Below are 24,783 nucleotides of genomic sequence, written 5' to 3' on the forward strand. Positions count from 1 at the left end.
AATGAGAAAGTCTTAAGTGAATAAGACTGTTGGGATCATCCAGTCACAACCTCCTATTTGAGGAGGTTATGAGAGGCAGGAGGAGGTTAGAGGCTATACACAGATCATGGGTTCTGTCAAAGAAACTACTAATGGTAGTTCTAATAGAATTCAAGGGCCATTCATCAAAGTTTCCTGTACTATGGTGGCTCACTTGAGTCACTCTGGGTGACAATGGATTCAGCCTTAAGAAATAATGAGCAATGATAAAAATACGAGGCGTGGATTTCCCTGATGATCCAGTGGATAAGACTCCATGCTTCCAAGGCAAGGGGCATGTGATTGATCCCTGGTCTGGGAACTAGGACCCCAAATGCCTTGTGGGGTGGCCAAAAAAAAAAAAAAAAAAAAGAGAAAGACAGAGTGGTATGGTAATAGAGCACTAAGCTGAGACTGAAAACCTGGCTTTGACAGTTGGCACTGACCTTGATCATTCTAGTAACTCAAGGCAAGTCTCTTTGAGCCATAGTTTAGAAGATAGCAAAGTGAGAGGGTTTTTCTTGGGAGATCTCTAAAAATCCTTCCTCTCTTAAACAATCTACAGTTCTATAACTAATATAGCTATCTTAAGAGCCTTTGAATCTCTCCTTTGCACTTTGAAGCAACTATTCTAGGTTTAATAACTTAATACATAATTGGCAGAGACGTATTAATACATCTTTTGTTACCCAAACATGATTGACCAGAGTGTTTCATTATTCAGTCACATAACAAATCACTGGCCGCAGGCATTCCTTTCTGCAAAAATTCCTGGTCGGTAATGTGCTAATACAATAATACTACCTACCATTATCATTGAAAGCTTAATGTAACTCAGACACCATGTTAGGCACTGTGATAGACACATCACTTCATTTAATTCTTACCTAACTCTATAAAGTATGTGCTATTTTCTCCCATTTTATAGATGAGGAAGCCAAGAATCCAAAAGGTGAAATGACTTGTTCAAGGTCACACAGTTACTAGGGGCAGAGACAGGGTTTAAATCCAAGTCTAATATCGAGTCTTGTGCTTTCTCTCAGCATAAAAAAGCTCCTTCTACCCATTTACTATCTTACTGCTACCAGCACCCATGTTTCCATTTGAAAATAGGCCATGGAGTCTTAAAAGCCTAATTTGTTAAGATGCAGAATACATACATTATAACATATTGAAATTGGAAGGTACCCAAACTGGTCATTTTGTCAACAACTTAACTTTACAGAAACAAAAATGAAGTTTCTTTCAGAGATGAGATGCCATGCTCAAAGGTAAATAAAGATCCAGCCCTGCAACCAGATTTTTTCTAACTTGGCAAGACTGAGGTGCTTTCTCCACTCTGTCCCCCCAGGCATCACCATTTCAGACAATATCTGGCAAGTCAGAAAATTTGAAGGAGAAGAGCCACTTTGAGTGCATCTCAGATAGCATGCCAGCTAATCAAGCCTATTCTGGACCTTGGGTCATGTGGTGGAATGAACAAACAACTATTTCAATATTATCTTTCTTTCCCATAGTTAGGGAAATATAAAACAAAAAACCCACACCATTATTTATTTACCTTTCGCTTTTTAATGGCTCCATTTGCCCCAGGGACAGCTTCACACAGGCGACTTATTGCTTCCCTATAGAACAGAAACCATATAAAGACTCAGCAAACTATCAAGTACATAGTAAATGTTCAATAAACGTTAGCAAGTTGTTATGACAAAAATGTACACTCAGATAATGGTGAGTCTGACATAAAGGGCCTCCTCCACTCCACAGGAGAGCACTGAGCTTATTCTCACCACAGCTTAAATCCAAGAAGATCCAGCAACTCTCTAATACTGAAAAATTGCTTTATGTCCTATATTCACCTTCATTGTCTATTTCCCTTGGGTTTTCAAGGTTGGTTTTCAGCACTGTTGATTTCTAACCAAAATGGATAGATGGGACTTTACCGTCTAGGAATATTTCACAGTTTTGTCTTTAGCAAAATCCCCTGTGGTGTTGTGAATAAAAAGCTTCATAGCATCTCATCACTAAAAACAATTAAATACAAAAGAATCCAACACTAGAGGAAGTTTAAAAGGACTGGGAGAGAATTAAACTTCAAGGTGGTCTCAAATGGAACCTTATTGACTAAGTTACTGCTGCAAGCCATTGAGCTTTCACGTAATTTCACAGAAGAAAAGAAAATCAATAGCAAATTTCCTCCTTTACTTATTTTTCTTCCCTTACTATATATTGCACTTCCTGAGAGAAAAGCACCACTAAAAGAGGTAGTTGCTCCTTAATGGAAGTGGTGAATGCACTGGCGCCCCCCTCTCCAGAAATGCAGTTATAACTAAGAGCTTTTGTCTCTGGGACTCAGCATTCAGAACCACCCGAGCTTTCACTTGGCGTAATCTGAACCTTCGCCTGTGGCTTTCAACACACATATTAAACTTTTCACAAAGCAAATGGAAATCTCTAAGCTCCTTCCGGATCCACTGGACATCATCATTAAATTAGTACACACACACACATTATTACAGTTTTTATATATATTAGATTTCATGAAAATATTTTCTATGAGATGTTTTGATTTTCAAAGGAAGGGAGATGCAGAGAAAGGAATGCAGATCCATTAAAAATAAATATGCATTAGGTAGACAAAAAATAGAGATCTATATATAGCTCTATACATGTAGTAGTGCAGAGCTATGTACTCAACATAATTATCTGCAACAAATGGATAAAGCAGCTTTTTGATTTAGCATATTTATTCTTTCTCCAGGATTCCAACCTTGTTCTCTGGAGTCAAGCAAGACAACTCTAAAGGTTGGCTCTTTTGTTTGGTTGGCGGGCTGATGGTTTGAGTTATCTTAATGTCAGTCAGTAATTGATGAGACACATCTAATTGATCTGAATCAGCCTACAGCATTGCCTAAATAACTAGACCTGGCATCCTTGTTGTTGGTATTTAACAAAGAAGGATTATGGGAAAGGTGTTCTTATCTTAGGTCCTGTACTCCGTGAGAGCCAGTTGGGGTACTTTGGTCTAAAAAGCTCCCTGTAAATGGGTTGAAATAAAAGTATAAACAAAAGTGGACACTGATGTTGCCAAGTATAACAACAGCTATTATCAGAAGTAGTAACTTTTATAAGTTTTATGAAGTGCTTTCCCAGGCACTGTTTTCTTGATTCTCATTCCAACTGTCAATAACATCTAACAAAAAGTAAAGTTGTGATTTTGGATAAAGGGAATACTTTATAGGATGAGCACCCCTCAAGAAGAGTTTGGAAGGGTGAGCCTTCCTGGCAGGGTGGAGTTGGGAAAATTCAGACAGAGGGAAGAGCATGTGTAAAGATACTCAAATATAAAGAATTATACAGTACTATATTATTATATATATTATAATACAGTATTATAAAGAGCTATAGTACTTTGATATTGCAGGAGCACAAAGTTTGGTAGAAACAAGAATGAGTAAGAGCTAAGAGATGGGATTAGAGTCTGAAAATGTTTTCTGAATAAAGCCAGATAGTAAACATTTTAGACTTTGTTCTGTTGCAACTACTGAACTCAGCCATCAACAGCAGCAATAGACAACATGCAAACAGATGAACACAGCTATTCCAATAACTTTATTTCTAAAAACAGGTAGCTGGCCATATTCAACCAAGGACCATAATTTGCCAACTTCCTGATTAGGTAATTTACATGAAAGGGGTTAGAAATAATTCTGGTTTAAAAACAGGAAAACGTTAACATTCAGTATAATTTTAAAACTAAAAACTGAAACAACTGTAAGGTACTTGCTCCCCTCTCATTAATTTCACACACAGAAAGAAAACTACAAAGCCAGTATTGACAGAAAAAAGGGAATAATCCCACTTCAGGTATATTTATCCACCACTGATGGCCTTACTTAGTATTAATATAAAAGATGACAAATGTCATAATATTTATCAGAGTTTTTGACAAGGAAAGAGGAATTTTTATTCAAACAGCATTGAGTAGTTATGTAAAAGAAACATTCATTTTAGAGTAAAAAAAAAACCCAACATAAAACAAATCAACATAAATATTGCCACTTGCAATGTTAAATATTAGGACTATAGAAATATGGAGGGAATCTATATAAATTAGTGGGAAAAAAGAACTTGGAATAGCATATGCACATTGGTAGCAGCTATATAAAATTAATCCTGTATAAACAGGGACATAGAAAAAGCATTAAATAGTAACTTGGTTTAGAGGTGTTTTTTTTTAATGTGTGTGATTTGCTGTTTCCTGTTTTATATTCTATTGATGTTTAGATGTAAACAAACAGTGTTTTGTTTGTCTTCATCGTTCAGTTGATTATAATCTTTTAAAATATTGAAAAGAATGTAAGTTAGTTCCTCAGCAGGAGTTTTGCTCCTGTTTTGTGGCGATGTGAGGGCATGTCAACAATGTCCCTATGGAGTGACACAGCCTGTCTCTCTTTTGCCAACAACTGCAGAGGTCAGAGAGTGTTCATGTTACAGATAATAACAGACCTTTATTTCTCATTGTTCCCCTCCCAGCTTACCCTTTAATGCCTCCATCTTTATAGTCACTAAGACCAGATTTTTCTTTTCAGTTTATTTGGTAGACTTGCTGATTTTCACTCTCCAAAGTTTCACAAAGAAAAAACTCTTGCCAAGATTTAGCAATGTTTTCACATTAGAAATCTCTTATCTTTAGATTTCTAGCAGGGAGTTCAAGTTTTAATGAAGAGGCATCCTATTTATATGTCAGGTTCAGCTCTAAGCACCTTATGGACATCATCTCATTTAGTCTTAATAATATTATTTCAAGGTAAGTATTTTATCCCCATTTTACAAATGAGGAAATTAAAGTTCAAAGAGTGTTAATAACTGCCTCTAAATAATTCAGCAGATAGTGGGAGAGACAGAATTCAAATCCAAGTCTGACTTAGAAACGCAGACTCACCGTTGGAGGCACCATATTGCCAGGTTCATGAAAAGGGGGGAGTTCTAGGCTTTGGGGACTAGGAGAAATATATTGGCCCTTCCTCTGCTCGCTCCCCAACATAGAAAGGGGTTCCTTTATGCAGTATGGCTGTGGTAACCCGCCAAGGGAATGAGGCAAAGTGATGGCAGTCAGCTCTTGAGAAGGCTCATGAGGATGTCCCAGTCCCTTTCTGTCCCAGCCCTTTGTTTTCTATACACTGGCTTATTATCTCCTTAGGGATAATAACAGCATCCAGAGCCTGGCCCTTGGGGGAAGAACACACGTGTGTGCAAAGCACACTCACTCAGAACTTTAAAGTCAGCTGAGACACCAGACACTTCACAGATTCTGAAAATCTCTTAATATACAACTCAAAAGAAAAAAGGGGAAACTTGTGCTTATGAACTTGCTTTTAAAAAAATAGTTATACTGTACACCCACATTCATAGCATTATTCACAATAGCTAAACCATGGAAACAACCCAAGTATCCATCGACAGATGAATGGATAAGCAAAATGTGGTACATACATACAATGGAATATTATTCAGGCTTACAAAGAAAGGAAATTCTGACACATGCTACAACATGATGAATGTTGAGGGTATTATGAGAAGTTAAATAAGATAGTCACAAATAGGCAGATACTGCATGATTTCACTGACTTGCAGTAGTCAAAATCATGGAAAGGAGAATGGTGATTGCCAGGGGCTGGGGGAGAATGGAGAGTTATTGTTTAATAGAGACAGAGCTTTAGATTTACAAGATGAAAAGGATTAGGGGAATGGATGGTGATGATGGCTGTACATCAGTGTGAATGTACTTAATACCACTGAACAATACACTTTAAAATGGTAATCACGATGGTAAGTTTTATGTTATGTGATTTTATCATAATAGAAAAAAGAACTGCCAAAAATAATTAATTTTTTTTTTACTTTAGACTAAAGAGGATTAATAGATCTCTCTCCAACAAAGGCCTATTTGCGCAAATATTTCTATTCAATTTTAGAGGGTCCAACTCCCCAACTCTAGCCCCTCAGTATCACCACTGGAAAACCATCTGTGGGTCTCTTGGGAACCCACAGAACACAGGTTAAAAACCACTGCTTTAAACCACTCAAACTGTTTTCTTTGCTTACATCAGTATAACAAATCTGAAACCCCAGTCAGAGAAGGCACATATGTGCTTGCTTTTCGTTGCCTTTCTTCTCAAAGATCTTTTCTTCCCTAACTTAGACTGGGACCAAGAGATTAACTGTAACATTTTCAAGAACAAATAGTACTTTCAATGCTTTTCTGGCGTTCTTGCCACTCCCTGCAACCTAAAGCGCTGACTTTACACATGCTGAGGAGAAAGAAAACAGAGATCCCGAGGCAGGGATTCCTCCCAGGATGAGAGTGCCACCACCCCAGCTGCCCAAGCAGCCTGCATTTCTGCATAACCCCTCGGAAGCTGACAACCATGGGACACTCTCCAGCAAGCAAACATTCAGCAAACGTCCTCTCTTAGAGGAGCAGGACTTTTCAGAGTTTAAATGGCTAAAGATTTCCATCCTGGGAGCCTGTACTAGAAAGAGAGAGAGAGAGACCCAGAGAACCAACAGTGGTCACTTTGTTTATTGTTTTGCCACATGAGAGGGAAGGGGAGAAGCAAGCTGATGTAAGAGAATGAGAATGCAGTTGAAGATTTGCTTTTAAGCATATAAAATCCTGCCTACGCCATAAGACCGAAAAAAGATATTTTGTCTGTTTTAACAGAGCCCAAACATCACCCAAACAAAGCTACCTTTCTTCATCAACCCCTGGCCACTACAGTACTTAGGTTATAATTTTTCCATGTCTTTAACCCTTAAACAGTTAAGCTCCTCTGAAAGCAATGTTGCCCAATCATTGTGTATTTTTGTTTTTGTTTTTGTTTTTTTAATTTGGAAGGCAATATCCTAATCCAAGACAAAGTGGAGCGTTTAAGGGAGGGTGGGAGCCTGTGGGACAGATTGTTTCTAGTGAATGTCAAAAGGCAGTTCTTCAGTAAATAGGAAAACCAGAAAATGTGTCACATGAAACCAGACAAATGGCCCAGGAAAGCAGTTAAAGGCAACTCTCCCCATCTCCCAACACACACACACACACACACACGCACAGAGTTCCTTTTTGTCCAAACCAATGGAAATGAGAATAACTTTTATTCCCCAAAAGAGCCTTTCCAAAAAAGGAATTCAAAAATATGTAAGTAGAACAAAGTCACAAGGGATTTTCCCTTACTTTTCATTTCCAACATGAATCTTTAAATGAATCAGTTAATAATGTGAAGGGACAAGTTGTCACCTGAATGTCTCAAACCGCCTTCCTATTGATGAATGTGAGGATTGTAACTCAGACTCCACATCAGGTTAGTTTTATGTTGTTCCAATTGTTCTAGGGAAACTAGTACCTGCTTTTTTGAAATCTTTACCTTCAGAACATCAAAGCTCAGTGATCTATGTGTTCAATTTTGTTCAGCTTGGTGAAATTAAAGACCTCCAAGAATATATGCAAGCCTCAGACAGGACACTTTAGAACATGAGCCTGCCTCCATGGTGATAAGCACACAATGAGTGCAGTCAATGGCCCTAGACCAGCAGAAAATGGAAAACTTCAAACTCCCTTTGTGTTATTATCAAGGGTATTGCCCACGCACTCTGGGACGGTTGATGCTGCCCATAAAATATATCCTTTCATTTTGGAAGCAGGCACTTTGGGTCCCAGGATGGTCAAAGCAAACCTTTTAGGACTACCCCTTTTAGGACTTATCTCACCATTCTGTTCAACCTGAATTCTATTCAAAATCTGATTATAAAGTACATTTGCAATTCTACCCAGCCCAAGCCACCACAGAACACAGGTTGTTCTGTCTATTCTGTGATTCTGCCCTTTGGCTCTGATGCAAAGGTTAACCCATGAATTGTACTTTAATGAAGTTGAAAGACCATCCCGTCTCCACGGTGGCACCTCCCCTGCAAGTCTCCCCCCAGTAAACAGAAATGAAGTGCTGATCTTCTATCCCCACAATGATTTCTCATAAAAGAAGCACATGTTTCAAAATGCAATGTGGTTTATACACTTTCAAATACAAAATGAGATATGGGGCTGATTTCACACAACACACACTGGAATTAGTAAATCCAAAAGACTGTCCTCCTTTACTTTGGAATAAACTAAAACCATCCTGTTTTAGACAAAATAGTCTAAATTATTATTAAGGCATGTCTTTTGAAGTTAAAGAGTACACTGATCATATAGCGTGGTCACCTAAGAATTTTTTTTAATGAATTTAATAAAAACAAAACAGATTCAACATAATCACCCACTTTACTCATCGTATTTCATTCCAAATGATGTTTATCTACTTCCAAAAATAGGCTTATCTTCATAAAAGAAAAATTTGGTGCCATTTAAGATACTTGAAACAGTTTGCCATAGAGGTATCTATAATGTTGAGCAAGACCGTAATGGGTAACATGAGTGTACAACTCCCAGCACTGTTTAAAAAAATAACTCTCAGTGTTTTATGAGCTGTTTGGTATATATACTATAGATTTTATCTGGCAAGTCCATTTTTCAAAAATGTGTGTGTGTGCCTCTAGAAGGAATCAGTAACTGGCCTAGCCAGTTGGGTCCACTGGTGGGACAACTTTGGCCTGCATATCAGCTAAGAATTCACTGAGATAACCATTTAGGTAAGTGGTGATCAAACTTCCAAGTTCTTAAGAATTAACTGTCTTGCTGGTTAAAAATGCAGATTTCTGGGACTGTTCTTGGGATTTTGATTTCACAGGTCTGCAGGTTAACAGCCTCCCAGGTGATTCTAAAGCAGATCAGTTCAAGGACCACACAGTAGACTAGAACTTCTACTTGAACTCACTGCGCAGGGTGACTGGTTCGGTGCTCTGCAGCTTCACCCAGACAGCTGTGTTAGTGGACAGTAAGGAATTAGGTCACTTGCTCCAGGCAGCTATGGTGGGGAAGGCTATGCATTTAATTATGTTCCATTTGGGGGGAAATTTGTATCCAATTTAGTGAGTCAATGTGCTAGGATAGATATTTAGTATAATCTTCTCTCCCCTCTGTCCTCTGTATCTCTACTCTTCTCACGGGAAAGGCTTTCATCAGAGGGTATCTGAAGACCCTGAATATCTTTGTTCCCATGATCCCCTGCACACATGGGTGGTGATAAGTGACCTGCATTCTCTCCCCTATCTGGCAGCCTGGATGTTGAGAGGTCTAGTCCATCTGCCCCTCGAAATGTATTCATGTTCTAGGCAGTGGTTCGCAACCTTGGCTGCACACTGGGGAAACACGGGGGAGCTTTAACAAATCCTGATGACTGGGTCTCATCTCCAGACATTCTGATTTAGTGGGTGAGGGTGGACTTGAGGATTAGGAGTTTTAAAAGCTCCCTCAAGTGTTTCCAATAGACCTGAGTCAGGTTGAGAATCTCTTCATAGCAGTAATCAGCATGCCTTTTTTTGTCCAGGGCCAGAGAGTAAAAACTGCTAGGTTTTATGAGCCATATAGACTGTCACAACAACACAGCCCTGCAGTTGCCACTGAAAAAGCAGCTACAGACAACACGTAAGTGAATGGGCATGCTTGAGTGCCAAAAACACTTAAACGGACACAAATGTGAATTCCATATAACTTCCACAAGTCACAAAATATTCTTCCTTTGATCCCCCATCCCAATCATTTCTAAAAAGTCAAAAACCATTCTTGGCTCAAAATATGGCAAAATCAAAATCAGGTAGCAGGTGGTTTGCTGAGCCTTCTTCTGGAGCTAACCAGAAATGAATGTAAGAGGCCATGGAAGCACAATCAGCTATTAGCTTGTATGTGGCAGAAAACCTATTAAAACACAACCTTTTAATCGTCACAGACAGATTGTTTATATGTACTTGGCCTCGGTCTTGCTCAGTATGTTGGTACAGGTAGCTGGGTTTTATGAGATGAGTTTTCTACTATATAAACATAAGGATTATGGAACTGCTTTTACATACTGCTGGGTTTTTTTTTCCTATTTATTTTTATTAGTTTGAGGCTAATTACTTTACAGTATTGTAGTGGTTTTTGCCATACATTGACATGAATGAGCCATGGATTTACATGTATTCCCCATCCCGATCCCCCCTCCCACCTCCCTCTCCATCCCATCCCTCTGGGTCTTCCCAGTGATTATCACCTTCCATTCTTGGTCTCTCCTACCAGCATTCAATGAAAGGAGAGGGGAACTGAAATCCTTCTTCTTTTTATATCAACTAAGTTTCATTAAGTGACATGATATCTTGTACATGACACAGAACAAAGTGCTTGGGGGAGATACATAAATAAACAAAAGTGCAAAATTATTATAAATGTTAACGAGTGGGGGGGAAGTGGAGGATTCTAATTTATCTACAACTCTTCTATGATAATTTTTAAAAAAAAAAGGCTGGTTGAGTGAGCTCTGCAATCAACAGCCAGAATTCAAAATTTAACAGTCTCCTATAATCTCTATGACATTGAACACATTTTTAAAGCTTTCTATGTCTCAGTTTCTTAAATATATAAAGTGGGAATAATGACAGTGCTTTGAACAATGCCTCAAAAAATGTTGTCCATAATTCTTGCTTTATCCTTAAAATGTCTATCTGCTTTGAGAACTGGGTCTAAACTGCTTTTTACAATGTCTAGTACCCAACAGCATACTCTCTGGTTATATACAGAATTATACAGAAAACATGTTGTAGAAGAGGCCCAATTATGTCTGTTATACATACAGCAACAGATAGTCCAAGTTTCTATAAAGGCAGAATGCCTACTTGATTTTCTTTAGATGCCTCCATGGCACCTAGTGGGCTGCCTTGGACATTCTGAATGTTCAGTATGTAAATGTTTAGACAGCTCTATGGCACTGAAACAAGTATGATCCTTGTCCCCTTGTACAACACAGATCCCCCTTCAGAACAGAAGTACTCATTACCTTGGTTGTGGGAATGTTCACTGCTCATGTCTCACAGCCGAGTTCCTTACCCAGAACTTGTCTTCTCCTTTAGCTACCTTGCCCATAAACATGTTCCTCCCAAGAGGCAAGACAAATGACATGACACGACATGACAAATCAGTACGGTGTTCAAAGGCCTGGTCTCTGCACCCAGGAGATATGCTGAAGGCTTTGTTGAGATAGCATCACTATTTGTTGAGATGCTATCACTGATAGCATCACTATTCAGGTCTGCCACCACGTCCAGACCTGAAATCCTCACTCCCCTATGTGTTGGTCTTAAGAATTCTCCCAGTATACCTTTTGCATTTAACTCTCCATCTCAGCATCTGTTTCTAGATCCATAAGTCCTGCTAATGAGTTGCTGCCAGAATTATGCCCCTTTACTTTGGCACAAACACTTAACTAGAAGATATCTTTCCTTTTTAAAAATCTGCATTGTCACAGCTAATAGTGAAATATCCTTTTTTGTTCAAACATGCATGCAAATGCACATTTTCCTAGAGGAGGTGCAGCTCTCATAAGTTCCAGCCCGTATTTAAGTAAATGGGTCAGAACCTGCATTTGTTCCATTAGGCATTTCACAGTTTTCCTAAGGAGAATCCTGATAAGAAATGGAACAAGTCTGACTGGCAGGTGGAAAGACTGCCAAGTGTCTAGCATTTCCTTTGACCACAAAGCCTTCTTTTTATCAAAGAAAAGTCAGGCTGAGATTACTTTTTAATGAACTTTTAGTGCTTTCCATCTAGCTCACTTCCTAAAAGCAACTGTATCTTTGATTTTTCTGGATATATGGTATCTTGAATCCAGGCCAAATTCCATACACTAGGCTTTCAGGGAGAATCTCAAGGCCCAAAGATGATGGATGATGGAGCCCTTGTGATTGACTGCCCCACTGGAAAAGGATAGGGACCCAATCCCTTCTTAGCCAGACACACTCTGAGGCCCACGCTAAGCTTTCTGAGGAGGCGCCTATGCAACCGCAGCACTGGTGTTTCCAGGAGCAAAGGTACAAAGGCCTATTCTACTTGCATTGTTAAATGATTCAGACCAGGAAATAACCAGTGTATCCATCAAAATCAAAATTAGAAACCCAGTTTCTTGGTCCTGGAGACAATTACACAGAATATACTGGAATGTGCTTGGGGTATTACAAACATTCAGTACTGACTTTTACAGGAAACCAAAAAGGGCCAAAAAGGGAGATACCAGAATACATTTTCAACTGGCTCTGCACAGGAAAGAAGGCTTGAGGAAAAAAAAAAAATCACCGGAAAAAGTTATTTCATTCAGCAATTGAAGCTAAAAATACTGAGGTTGCCCCCAAATGCATACACTTTAACATTCATGCATTTTTTTTTTTACATTCATTCATTTTAAGCTCTAAATTAATCTGTTTCTCCTCAAACACTTGAGGCCATCCACTAAAATCCATACTTAGATATGGACAGACAGCTAACTAGTCTCACTTAGATCAGTGAAATGTGTATACTGCCTGTTAGTGGAAGAGTGCATATGTGTTCATATGATAATATATGCACATCTGTAAGCTTCTGTAGATTCATATGGATAAATTAGCAGGTTCTGATTTCAGCTGCAACATATTTTTAGAAACAATTTCATAAAATGGATATTTTCCATGGAAAAAACATTATAATTGGAAGTTTCATTCCTGACAAAGGATAGATAGTGTGAAGAGAATTAACAAAACTAATGACCATTTTATAAACCTCTGCAAATACCTAAAACACTAGAATAATGCCCTGCATCCCATAAAAACTACATAAAATACACAATACCTACACATGTAGCCTCAATGTTTCTTGAAATACCCAAACACTGCATCAACATACAGGTCAATTGAATTATGTTCAAAAATTAATAACAACATTTTGATTAACAATTCTGAAAACCTTAAATTTTAGTGGAGTATTTGGGGGATGATTTAAACACGCCCAATCTTTTTTTTTTAAGATATTCAAAGAAATTGATCTATTGTCTTCTTTTCCCTTTGAGGTAGGAATCTATTTTTTACTGCATTTACTACTGCCATTTTACAAGCTACTTTTTCCTCCTCCCAGTAATTGCCCCTCCCAATATACGAGAGCTGGAGAAGGGCATGGCAGTTCACTCCGTATTCTTGCTTGGAGAATTCCATGGACAGAGAAGCCAGGCAGGCTGCAGTCCACAGGGTCGCACAGAGTTGGACACGACTGAAACAACTTAGCACATACACAAGCACAATACTGGCGTGTTACGGAACTATCATACTGCCACAATGCGACTCTCTCCTGGCCAAGGCTGACTGGCCCAGCATTGGGCCCCAGCCACCATCCTACCTGGGAATTTGACATTTGGAACTGAGGAAACCAGAGGTGGGGAATCCCTGCAGCCCTGCTGCTGATGGCTCAGCAGTCCTGACTCTATCTTTCTTACCTGTTTGATTGTTCACTTCTCAGATTCCATGAGCTGCCTCAATATCCTTTCAGGAAATTCCCCTTTTGGCTTACCTAGGCAGAGTTACTTTCTGCTACTTAAAGCCAAAGACTCTTAATAAATATACCCATGGCAAGGAGATGTACTTAAAATTATTTCTTACACCTTAAAGCTCAGGTCAAAGCAAGTACTATTCATACATAATGACCTAGAAAATGTGTACATTAGATGATAAAAGCATGTTACAAATTAATACATGCTATCTAATCTCACCTTAGCTTTCAAACAAATGACTGGAAAAATCTTACACCAAACTGCTACTACTAGTTACCTCCAGCGATTTGTTTATTTTTTCTTTAATTTTACCCTATTTCTCAATTCCCACAATAAGCCAGTCTTAGTTTTTATAATCAGAGAAATATAGTGAAAAAGCATGTTAGAAATCAGATGTCCCAGAGGCCTGACATCAGCAATGGAGATGGTCATAGCTGAGTTGTTTCCTCACTTAGAAGTGATTTTTAAAAGATGAGTCAGGCCTGCATTTACTGCCTGCACTGTCCCCCATCATCTTAGTCTATCCACAGTTATAAGAGCAGTTTCTTAGCTTCAAACTAAAGCAATGTCACTAGGAAACATTAAGTTCTATAGGGACAGGCTTTGGTGTAAGAGTTCCTGGGTTTGAGCTCAGGCAAATAGCTGTGTGGTCTGGAGATGGTCACAAAAACTTCTCTGAGCCTCAGCATCCCCTGCTCAAAATGGGGAATTACAGTACCTTCCTCTCAGGGTGATCACGTGCTTCATAAGAGAGCAAGGACGTAAAAGCTCTGTGCAAGTGAAACAAATATCAGCTACTGTTAACTACTTTCACCTCGTGTCCTGCAGCAGCCCTCTTGGCCAGCATAGTTTCTGGTTGGGCTCCAAGAAATTATAATAGACTACATGCACTCTTCCCCGCAGTATCTCAGCTGCCGGACCTGCTAGGCCTTGACACTTCAGCCGTCCTTCTCTTACTGGCTTTGCACACTTTCAGCAAAATAAACTTAGACAACCTAGAATACTTCAAAAATATAACTCATCTAGTAACCAACACTTTTTAAAAATTGTTGTAAAACACACATACAGTACACATACATAAAATTTACCATTTTAATAATTTTTAAGTGGCATTAAGTACATTCACATTGTCATGCCACCATCAGCACCACTCGTCTCTAGAACTTTTTCACCTTCCCAAACTAAAACTCTGTACCCATGAAGCACTAAATCCCCTTCCCCTCTAACCCCTGGCAACTACCAATCTCCTTTCTGTCTCTAGATCTGACCACTCTAGGCACTTCATACAAGGGAAATCAGACTACTTTTTTGTCTTTGTCTTTGGATTTGTCTTTTTGTGTCTTTTCCTTAGAACAATATCCTCAAGCTTTGCAGTAGGCTGAATGTTTCTATCTCCCCAAAATGTCTATGTTGAAATCCTAACACCCAAAGGTGATACTACTAGTAATTGGGGCCTTTGGGAATCAATTAGGTCATGAAGGTGGGGCCCTCATGATGGAGGATAATGCTCTTATACAGAACTCCCTAAGCCCTTCTGCAAGGAAGGATATGATCATTCTGCCATCCAGAAAAAGGGCCTCACCCCACCATGTTGGCACCTTGATCTCAGACATCCAATCTCCAGAGCTGTTAGAAATAAACACCTGTTGTTGATAAGCTACCCTATCTGTAGTATTTTGTTACAGAAGCCTGAATGGACTAACACAAGGTTTATTCATGCTGTAGCATGTGTAAAAATTTACTTTTTTGCAGCTTTATTGAGATATAGTTGACAAATAAAATCATAGTACATTTAAAGTATACAATGTGATAGTTTGATAGCTGTATATATTGTGAAAGAATTCCCACAATCAAGTTAATGAGCACATCCATCAGCTCACATATTTACCTCTTTTTTTTCGGTGAGAATGCTTAAAATCTACTCTGTTAGCAAATTTAAGTTGTATTATACAATGCAGTATTAGTCACTGCATTAGTATGCTATAGTCACTATGCTATACATTAGATCATAAAGGCCTTAATGATCTTAAAATGAAAGCTTATTCTCCTTAACCAATAGCTCTACATTTCCCAGCCCCACGATGCCCCATCCTTTGGTAACCACCATTCTACTCTCTGTTGCTATGAGTTGGACTTTATATAAAAAGTTTCCACACATAAGTGAGATCATGCAGTATTTATCTTTCTCTGACTTATTTCACTTAGCATAATGCCCTCCAGTTGCATCCAGGTCATCAAAACCTGTAGGATTTCCTTCTTTTTAAAGGCTAATATTCCATTGTATGTATATACCATGTTATATATCATGTTTTGTTTATCCATTCATCCATCAACAGATACTTGGGTTGCTTTCATCTTATGAGTTTGTGAATAATGCCGCTATGAGCATAGGTGTACAAACATCTGAGTACATGCTTTCAATTCTTTTAAATATATACACAGAAGTGGAATTGTTCGATCATAAGATAATTTTATTTTTAATTTTTTAGGAACTGCCATATTGTTTTCCACAGCAGCTGCATCATTTTACATCACCACCAGCAATGCACAAGAGTTCCAATCTCTAGCAACCTTGTCAACACTTAATTTCTGGGTTTTTTGTTGTTGTTTTGGGGTTTTCTTCTAAATAACGACCATTCTAATGAGTGTGAAGTACTATTTCATGGTGGTTTTTATTACATTTCCCTAATGATTAGTGGTGTTAAGCATCTTCTCATGTGCTTATTGTCTATTCGTGTGTCTTCTTTAGAGAAATGTCTATTCAAGTCCTTTGCCCAGTTTTTAATAGGGCTGTTTGGTTTCCTGCTGTTGAATTGTAGGAGTTCTTTATATATTCTGAATATTAATTCCTTATCAGAGATCTGATTTTAAAAATATTTTTCCACTCCATTCTGTGGGTTGCCTTAGTAACTGTATTTCTTGGTCCTACGTGTGCTCAAACTGCACCTGCATGTGACATTGTGCTAATGACTGTGAACAAAAGGAGCCCTTGACTTCCACACCCTCTCTCTGTGTATTTGACTCTGTCATCCTATCAGAAGCCTTCTCAATTGCTTGCAAACATTTTTAAAAATTACTGTATCTTTGAAGATTTCTGAAAGGGATGTAATTGGCTATTTCATCTTAGATATCTGAGAAGCGAGACCTCAGTCCTAAAGAGGCTGTGAGGAACCGGGGTCAGCACAGCTTGAAACTAGCAGAAGTTGTCATCGTCCACACATTCACACACACACCACACGAAACCTCCACGAGGGTTTCCTGATGTCTACACCTGTGTGAGAGGAAGTACTTCCACTTACATCAGTGCCTGCCAAGGAGGATTTGACTGTCATGTATCATTGTAACTGGTCTCACCAGCTGATAAAGGTCATAAATCTTGACCCTGGGAACCCAGACCCTTGCTGAGGTCTTCACATTCCTTTCTGACCAATGAACAATGAAACTTGCTTTATCCAACCATGTACATCCTGTTCCGGTAAGTGCTTGTTTTTAATTCTTAGCATGACCACTATGAACTAAAACTTTAACACTCTTGATGTTTTTCTCCTTGCCACTGCTCTCTCAGTAAATGTCTTCACTGGGGGGTGTCCCCTGGTCTGGCACATTAATAAACTCTTTATCCCCATTCTGGAGTCTTTACTTTGAGTGCCATGTGGGCTGCAGTCCCACTCCTCACTGCATGGTCTCCTCACAAGTCAACACAAACTCACACACCAGATGCTGGAAATAACTCCAAATTTTACACAGACATACACACGCTTATCCATGCATGGCTATAATCAATCTCATTCATACATTCCTCAGGAAAATTAAATAAATCCCATCCTGTCTTTAAACAAGCAGATATCTCAGTTTAGCCACCCAACATTCAGATATTTGACCTCTACAGAATACTCTTCCCCTGACATTCACATTTCTTACAAACCTCACGCACAGGTAAATGTTCATTTCAGCTGCATTTTGGCTCTGCTTTGCATGTAATGGTTGCTCACACACACACACACACACACACACACACACACACACACACACAAGTATGCATTTATCTCTGAAGAAGTGCCTTTAATGTCCTGCTGAAGCCAAAGAATCAAAATTTTAAGACAGTGAATTAAATTTGCAGAATCAGTGCTCAGGAGCAATAACATTACAAACAGGAAATTAGTCCAATTACAACATCCTCTGAATTATGATCTCTACTTCCTTGCTGCCTTACTTAGTACCAATCACTCATGATAGCCTGCTTACTGTTGACAGTAGTTCCAAAAAATACTACTCTGGGTCTTCTACCCCATGGAATGGAATGTGGCAGATAAATAAACCCCTTATGATCAGCTAGAGAAAATGAATCAAAGACAGGACCCCAAAAGGAAGCACTCAGCACCCGTCCTCTAACAGCTCCTTTTCCTTCCCCCAGGGATGGCCATCACAGGAATGAGGCAAAAACCCGCCACGAACCACTGTTTCCCAGCTCTCCTGGAGCCTGGCATGGACAGATCCTGTGCTGGGTGCTTTGCACTTAGCCTGGCTGAATTTATTGCCAAGTATGATTTACATATGTAAAGCAATAAATACAGGAGGACAGTGCAGTAAGACAGTGATCTGGAGGGCCCTCCCACCAGCAGTGTGCCCTGCCCTTGGGATAAATTATGTCCCGTGGGGATGAACTAAATAGTCCCTGCATGTTCCCTATGAAGTTCTGATCTTCAGGGTTGAAAACCAAGCCCTGTTCCGCCAGCTTCACTTATTGGGTTTACCCTGACGTATAATTTATTCCTTCTTCCATATCAGAGGCAGGTTCTCAACTAGACACAAAGAAGAAGGCATCCTTAGAGGGTGGGGGAGGGAAGATTTTTTTTCTTCTTTGCATGATGTGAATCCTTATACAAGGGAGGGAGTGGGCTTTAGGTTTTTGTGAGATAATTTTTTGTGTGTCTGTGCGCTTCAGATCAAATTAGGGTTTTTTGTTTTGTTTTTTTTGTTTATCTTTGTTTAAAAAATCACGATAAATAGTCATTAGGCTTATCATGGTGATCATTTTGAAATGTATAGAAATACCAAATCACTATACAACACTATGTTATCCTGGCATACACCAGGAATTAACATAATGTTGTAGGTCAATTATACTGCCAAAACAAACAAAAACTCATTAAAAAAAATCAGACTTGTCATTACCAAAGGCCAGAAGTGGAGGAAAGGAGAATTGGATGAAGGCAGTCAAAAGGTATAAACCTTTGAAAGGTATCAACCTTTCAGTTGATAAATAAGTACTTGGGAAGTAATGTACAATATGATAAATAACACTGTCATACATTATATACGGAAGTTGTTAAGAGAGTAAATCCTAAGAGTTCTCATGGCAAGGAAAAAGATGTTTTTCTGTTTCTTTAATCAACCTTGTATTTCTATGAGATGATGGTGTTCACTAAATTTATTGATAATTATTTCATGATACATATAAATCAAATCATTTTGTTGTACATCTTAAACTTACACAGTGTTATATGTCAATTATATCTTAGTAAAATTGGATAAAAAATAAAAATAAAGAAATTATGAAAGAATAATCTTAAGAAATTAAAGAAAGAACAGCATAAAATAGACTTAAAACAAAAAGGAGGAAAGATATACTAAAGATATATAAATGAATGAATGAAATAAATGAATTAGAAAACAAAAAATCAAGTAGATTTGAATAATAAAGCCAAACCTGGTTATTTTAAAAGAGCAATAGTATAAGCAAACCTCTGGCAAATCTGATTTTAAAAGATCGCATACAGATTAGAAATGTAGAAGAAAGGATAATCACATATATAGAGGCTATTTAAAAATTAGATACAAATACTGTGGCCAACACTTTGTGATAAATTTGAAAAATCTAAATAAAATACCCAACTTTTAAGGTAAAGTTATCCAAATTATTTTACCAAAGAAAAAAAATTTGAAAAGACTAATATAAAAAAAGAAGATTTGACAATGGAGGTAAAACTCTAACAGGTCCAGAGAGTTGTTTGGGCTAGTACCAAAGACTTTTTAAGTAGTGGATAATTCCAATATTGTTTAAAGTGCTGCAGTGCACAGAAAATATGGAAACATTCTGAAATCATTCTTATTAGTCTAACCTATTCCTGAAACCAAAACTTCATGAGTATAGTTCAAAAAGAAAACTCACTTATTATAAGGACGCAAAAATTTGAAATAAAATATTAACAATGTGTATGTAACTACCACCTATGATGATATGAAAATTAAGAAGAGTTTATAGCAGGAATTCAATGATTGTTCCACATTAATGAACTTCTCTACATTAAGTAAATTAAAGGGGAAAATACTATGTAACTATCATGATATATTAAAATAGCAGCAAAGAGCAAAGTTTCTTGATTCTTATAGTGCTAGCCTAAAGTTCCACCTTTATGCCTATTCATTGTATGACTTTGGGCAACTTACTTAATCTAAATTTCATTTCCTCATTAGTAGAATGAAAGGTTTTTTGTGTTTTTTTTTTTTCTTTTTTGGTGGAGGGGGCAGCAAGCTATGCCATGTGACAGGTGGGATCTTAGTTCCCAGACCAGGGATTGAACCCAAGCCCTCTTCAGTCAAAGCGTAGAGTCCTAGCCACTGGACCACCAGGGAAATTCCTAGAATGAGAGTTTTTATTGGAGATTAAATGAGATAATCCTACTAATATTTTTGAATCCTTCACCCCAAAATAAAAATTATGATGAGAACATTTTTATTAAAGAGAGGAATGACTATGTCATCCTTAGTAAGGTTTTCATTTTCCCCTTCTCTTATTTCCTTTTGACATTGTTTTCCAGACATCTTGAAGACAAACTATCACTGTTGGGTCTTTGTTTTCCTAACCATCTTCTTTCTCTTTTCTATTAGGAAAAACCTCCTCCTTTGCCCTTTTGCATAAACACTAGATTACTAAAAATTAAGACCTGGTCCTGAATCAGTCAAGTGGTTAAATGTCTGGGTGAGAATTTGTGGAGGAACAATAGTAAAAGCCATTGGAAGGGCTCCCCAGTGACTAAATGAGAAGTCAGAGAAGCCTGCTAAGAGCTTTGAAAAGAGTATAATCCGGAACTGCCAACACAGTACATGGCCTCCTTGTCTTTCTTTCTCTTTTTCTCTTCTGTGAGTATTTTCTATGTTCCAGAGGTCCTGTGAATTCAACCCCCAAACAATTGGTAGAAAGATCCCTCATAAAGATAAGAATTGACTCCATTTTTCTCTTCTGTTTCCACTGCTGACCCAACTGTTGTTTGTTAACCGTGGATCCTCCTTTACTGTCCAGAACTTCATACTGCTGTCTCTCTGTTAACTGGAACAGTGTACCAGCTAGTATAGAGATGGGGAGATGAATTAACATGAATAGGACATCAGGCTGAATACGTCTGTTTGTATCCAGAGCAGCAATGAGCTACACCAGTTTATCAGCATCCACACCTGATTAATCTTCTGCTTGATGGTAAACGTCGGGAGATAGCTGTAAGCATGGCTCAGACAGGAAAGAATCTGACTGCAATGCAGGAGACCAGGGTTCTATCCTTGAGTGGGGAAGACACCCTGGAGGAGAATGGCAACCCACTCCAGTATTCTTGCCCGGAAAATTCCATGGACAGAGGAGCCTGGTGGACTGCAGTCCTTGGGGTCACAAAGAGTTGGACATGACTGAGCAACGAAGCACACAGACACAGCTGTGGTCACACAAAATGAAGTTCTTCCTTTTAGAATTCTACCTGGCCCACTGAACTTTTTTTTCTTAGATTAAGTAGGATTATGAGCTAAATGAAACTCAGTGACTATGTGACATTGAAATTTTAAACAATTTGAACCTGATTCAACAGTTATGTATTAATAGCATCCAAGACAATTGATAATAAAGCAACTTAAACAGTGGCTGAATATGAAAATACATGTAAGTAGAAAGAAGAAAGGAGAGGAGATAAAGAAAAAATTGAGAGAAGGAAAGAGTAAATATTTGTGAAGTAAGGTGGAAACTAAAGGTTTTATGGAAAGTGAGCCACTCTCAAGCTTCCACAAATCTGCCTAAAACACAATCTACAATGCCAGAATCTACAAGGAATTATTGACACATCTACAAGAAATAATATCCAGATACTATGCCAGCCACCTTCCCTTGGATCTATATATTATTCATAAGCTGAATCTTCATGGCAGAGAAAAAATAGTCTTTTGCCATTTATTAAACAATAGGAAAATATAGACTTACAAATTCATAAATATTTATAAAGATAGAAATTAGGAGGTTGGGATTAACATACACACACTGGTATATATAAAATAATCAACAGAGAACTCGCCTCAGTTCTCTATAATAAACTATATGGGAAAAGGATCTGAAAAAGAATAGATATATGTGTAACTAAATCACTTGGCTATACACCTGAAACTAACACAACATTATTAGTCAACTATACTCCAATATAAAATTTAAAAAATTTAAACACAATAAAAATAAAAGATAGTAACAAAAAAAAGATATGTGACAGGGAGGAAGGATACCAACTATTACATTTCTTCTGCAGAACAACCTAGCTATAGGTATATAAAGCCTTCAAAATATTTATATTGTTTGACCTAGTTCTAAACCTTGAAGACATTAAGTGAAGACTAAGTGAAATAAACCACTCACAAAAGGACAAATACTATATAACTCTATCTATCTGAGGTACCCATAGCAGTCATATTCATAGAGATAGAAAGTAGAACTGTGGTTGCCAGGGCTGGGGGAGGAGAGAATGAAGGGTTATTATCTAATGTACAAAGTTTCAATTTGAGAAGATGAAAAACTTCTAGAGAAGGGTGGTGACAGTTGCACAACAACATGAACTTACTTAGTATCATTGAACTGTGTACTTAAAACTTGTTAAAATGGTAAAATTTTATTTTATACATATTTTACCACAATTTAAAAATGCTTGTGGATATTTAGAAACAGGAAAAACAGTCAAAATGGGAGAAATAGTATCATATATTCTTCAGATTGTCTGCAAAAATCATCGTAAGCCCATGTAAGAAAGAAGACATCAGAAGGGTATTCCAAAGCAGAAAATGCTAGTATTATTTCCAGGTGAGATTATGAGTGACTTTCTTTTTCATATTTATCCACTGTACATGGAGGAGAGAGACCCAGACAAGTGTTCTAAAGTGTTCTAAATAAATATACAGTATATTTATAACTAGAAAAAGAAATTAAAAGCCCACCCCATACATCTCTATCCTCTTACCCTGCTTCATTATTATAGTAATGGCACTAATTACTTCCTGAAAGTATATTGTATATTTATTTGCTTCCTTGCCATAGTTTGTTTCCCCAGCTATGATGTAAGTTCTAAAGGATCAGAGGTGACTGTGTCCTTAATTCTTGAAAAGTTTTAGGCACTTAATGAACACTCCATAAATATTTTAGTGAAGGAGAATGAGTCAATGAATGAATGAATGAGAGAAAGAACAGAAAAACAGTCATCCTCAGGTATGGACAGTGGCATTCCTTCATACTGTGCCCCTAGACCAAGCTTCTGGGGGTAGTGACCCTCTTCCTCCCATCTGTAACTTCCTCAGGATTGGAGGAAGGGCTTTCTCCACATTAAGCATCATCAGAATGAAATAAAACCTGAAATGTGCCCAAATTAGGGTTAAAACGGTAGGAAGTAATCCAGAAACCTCTTACTTAAAGGATATCCTTACTTAAAGGATATTTGAAGGGTCTGATACTGTAAAAGAAAAGGGAAAATATAGCCATTTCCAAATCCTGGAAAGTAGTCAGGGGGAGCCATGCATTTATTCCATAAATATCCATTGAGCCTCTTCCAGGTGCCAAGAACTGAAATAGGCACCAAGAATACAGAGTGGATGAGTGGGGAAGAATCAGACTTCATCTGTTTAATTCCTGAGGGAGTACCAAAGATCAGTGAGAAGTTTGGAAAGATAGATTTGAATGCATTGTAAACAAGAAAGTCCACAATGGCCTTTCTTAAAGTACATTTCATGGAACCCCAAAGATACATGAAGCATTTATTTATGTTACATAAAAAAGAATTATGGGGCCAAATAAATTTAGAGAATCTTAATGAAGTTAACACTTTTTAAACTACAGCACAGGACTTCTCAGGGTCTTTAATACTGTGATTCTCCTAAAGAGCATATGATTCCTTTCCCCAAATCTTTTGGTTAAGAGGACTATTTTTCCAGACCTCGAATTCCATGGGATGAGCATCAAGAAAAGTTAACCTCTCTTCATAATGGAAATGGTGACCAGCAACCATGGAAGCAGACAGTCACTGAGGACTGCACATTGGCACCACACGCCACAGATGCCCCAGTCTTCATTCTGAATCATATTGATTCATATCAATCCAGTCTTCTCATTTCATGCCCCTCACCTCTTGGTTTTCCCAGTTACCAGTCGCAGCACTCAGTTACCCCCTTTCCACGCCTGCTTTGAATGTGGCCTTAAAGAACCACACCTTGTGTTTCTGCTTCTGCTTCTGGCTTGCACTCTATGTAATAATGACTCTGGTTCTTTCCCTAAGCTTCCTGGGGCCACTCTGGGTAAGGCTCCACTGGTTCAACTCTTCCATCCAGCTCACTGTACATGGAGGAGAGAGACCCAGACAAGGAATAGACAGCTTCTTTTGTCAGGGATGCCATAAATGGGACGAGCTTGGGCTTACTGATTTGAAAAGTTTTTTCCTGTTACTTTCAGAGACTTCTTCAACAGGTCTGAGATCCTGTAATGTCCTATTTCTAGATATTATTTTAAATACTTCTAGTATCTGGGAAAGCAGCTATTTCTCTGACCGCATCATCTTATCAGTTCTCATATGAAATGCAGATGCTCTGCTGCACAATTGAGAAATCCTTCACATGATGAGTCAGAACCACTCACAAGGTCACTGGGCTTTGTTCTACCTTCCAGCCTTACAAATAAAAACCTTTGAAGCCTTGCATGAAACTCCTGCAGGGAGAAACTCTTGTGACTTTAGACTATAGTCCTCCAAGCTTGTCAGATTTTTGTTCTCTTACCTTGTAACTTGGGTTCTCATTCCAAAATCCAGTGACCTCATTGATTGCAGCACTTCAATACAGCCCATGTACTGGAATAAGAGGAAAAAAAAAAAAGAACAAGTAGGAAAAATGGCACAAAAATAGTTCTCAGCTTCAGAGGTGATTTCCTGGGAAACACCTAAATCAGTTCCTGATACCAAATTACATTTGCACATTCAGCCTACCATTGATATTTCTGACCATTAGTGGA

The 24,783-nt window shown here is 38.2% G+C and overlaps 1 protein-coding gene across 1 annotated transcript in view; it reads right to left on the bottom strand.

Moving 5' to 3' along the window:
- Positions 1-24,783, bottom strand: part of SHC4 (SHC adaptor protein 4) — a 123,865-nt gene that overhangs the window by 53,825 nt on the left and 45,257 nt on the right. Inside the window, exons 2-3 of the mRNA XM_043920443.1 lie at positions 24,552-24,622; positions 1,580-1,643 (exon numbers count right to left, since the gene is read on the bottom strand). Coding sequence (XP_043776378.1) covers positions 1,580-1,643; positions 24,552-24,622 — 135 coding nt within the window. The remainder of the gene's footprint in view (positions 1-1,579; positions 1,644-24,551; positions 24,623-24,783) is intronic.

This window comes from Cervus elaphus, chromosome 12, assembly GCF_910594005.1.
Source record: "Cervus elaphus chromosome 12, mCerEla1.1, whole genome shotgun sequence".
Lineage (NCBI taxonomy): Eukaryota > Metazoa > Chordata > Mammalia > Artiodactyla > Cervidae > Cervus > Cervus elaphus.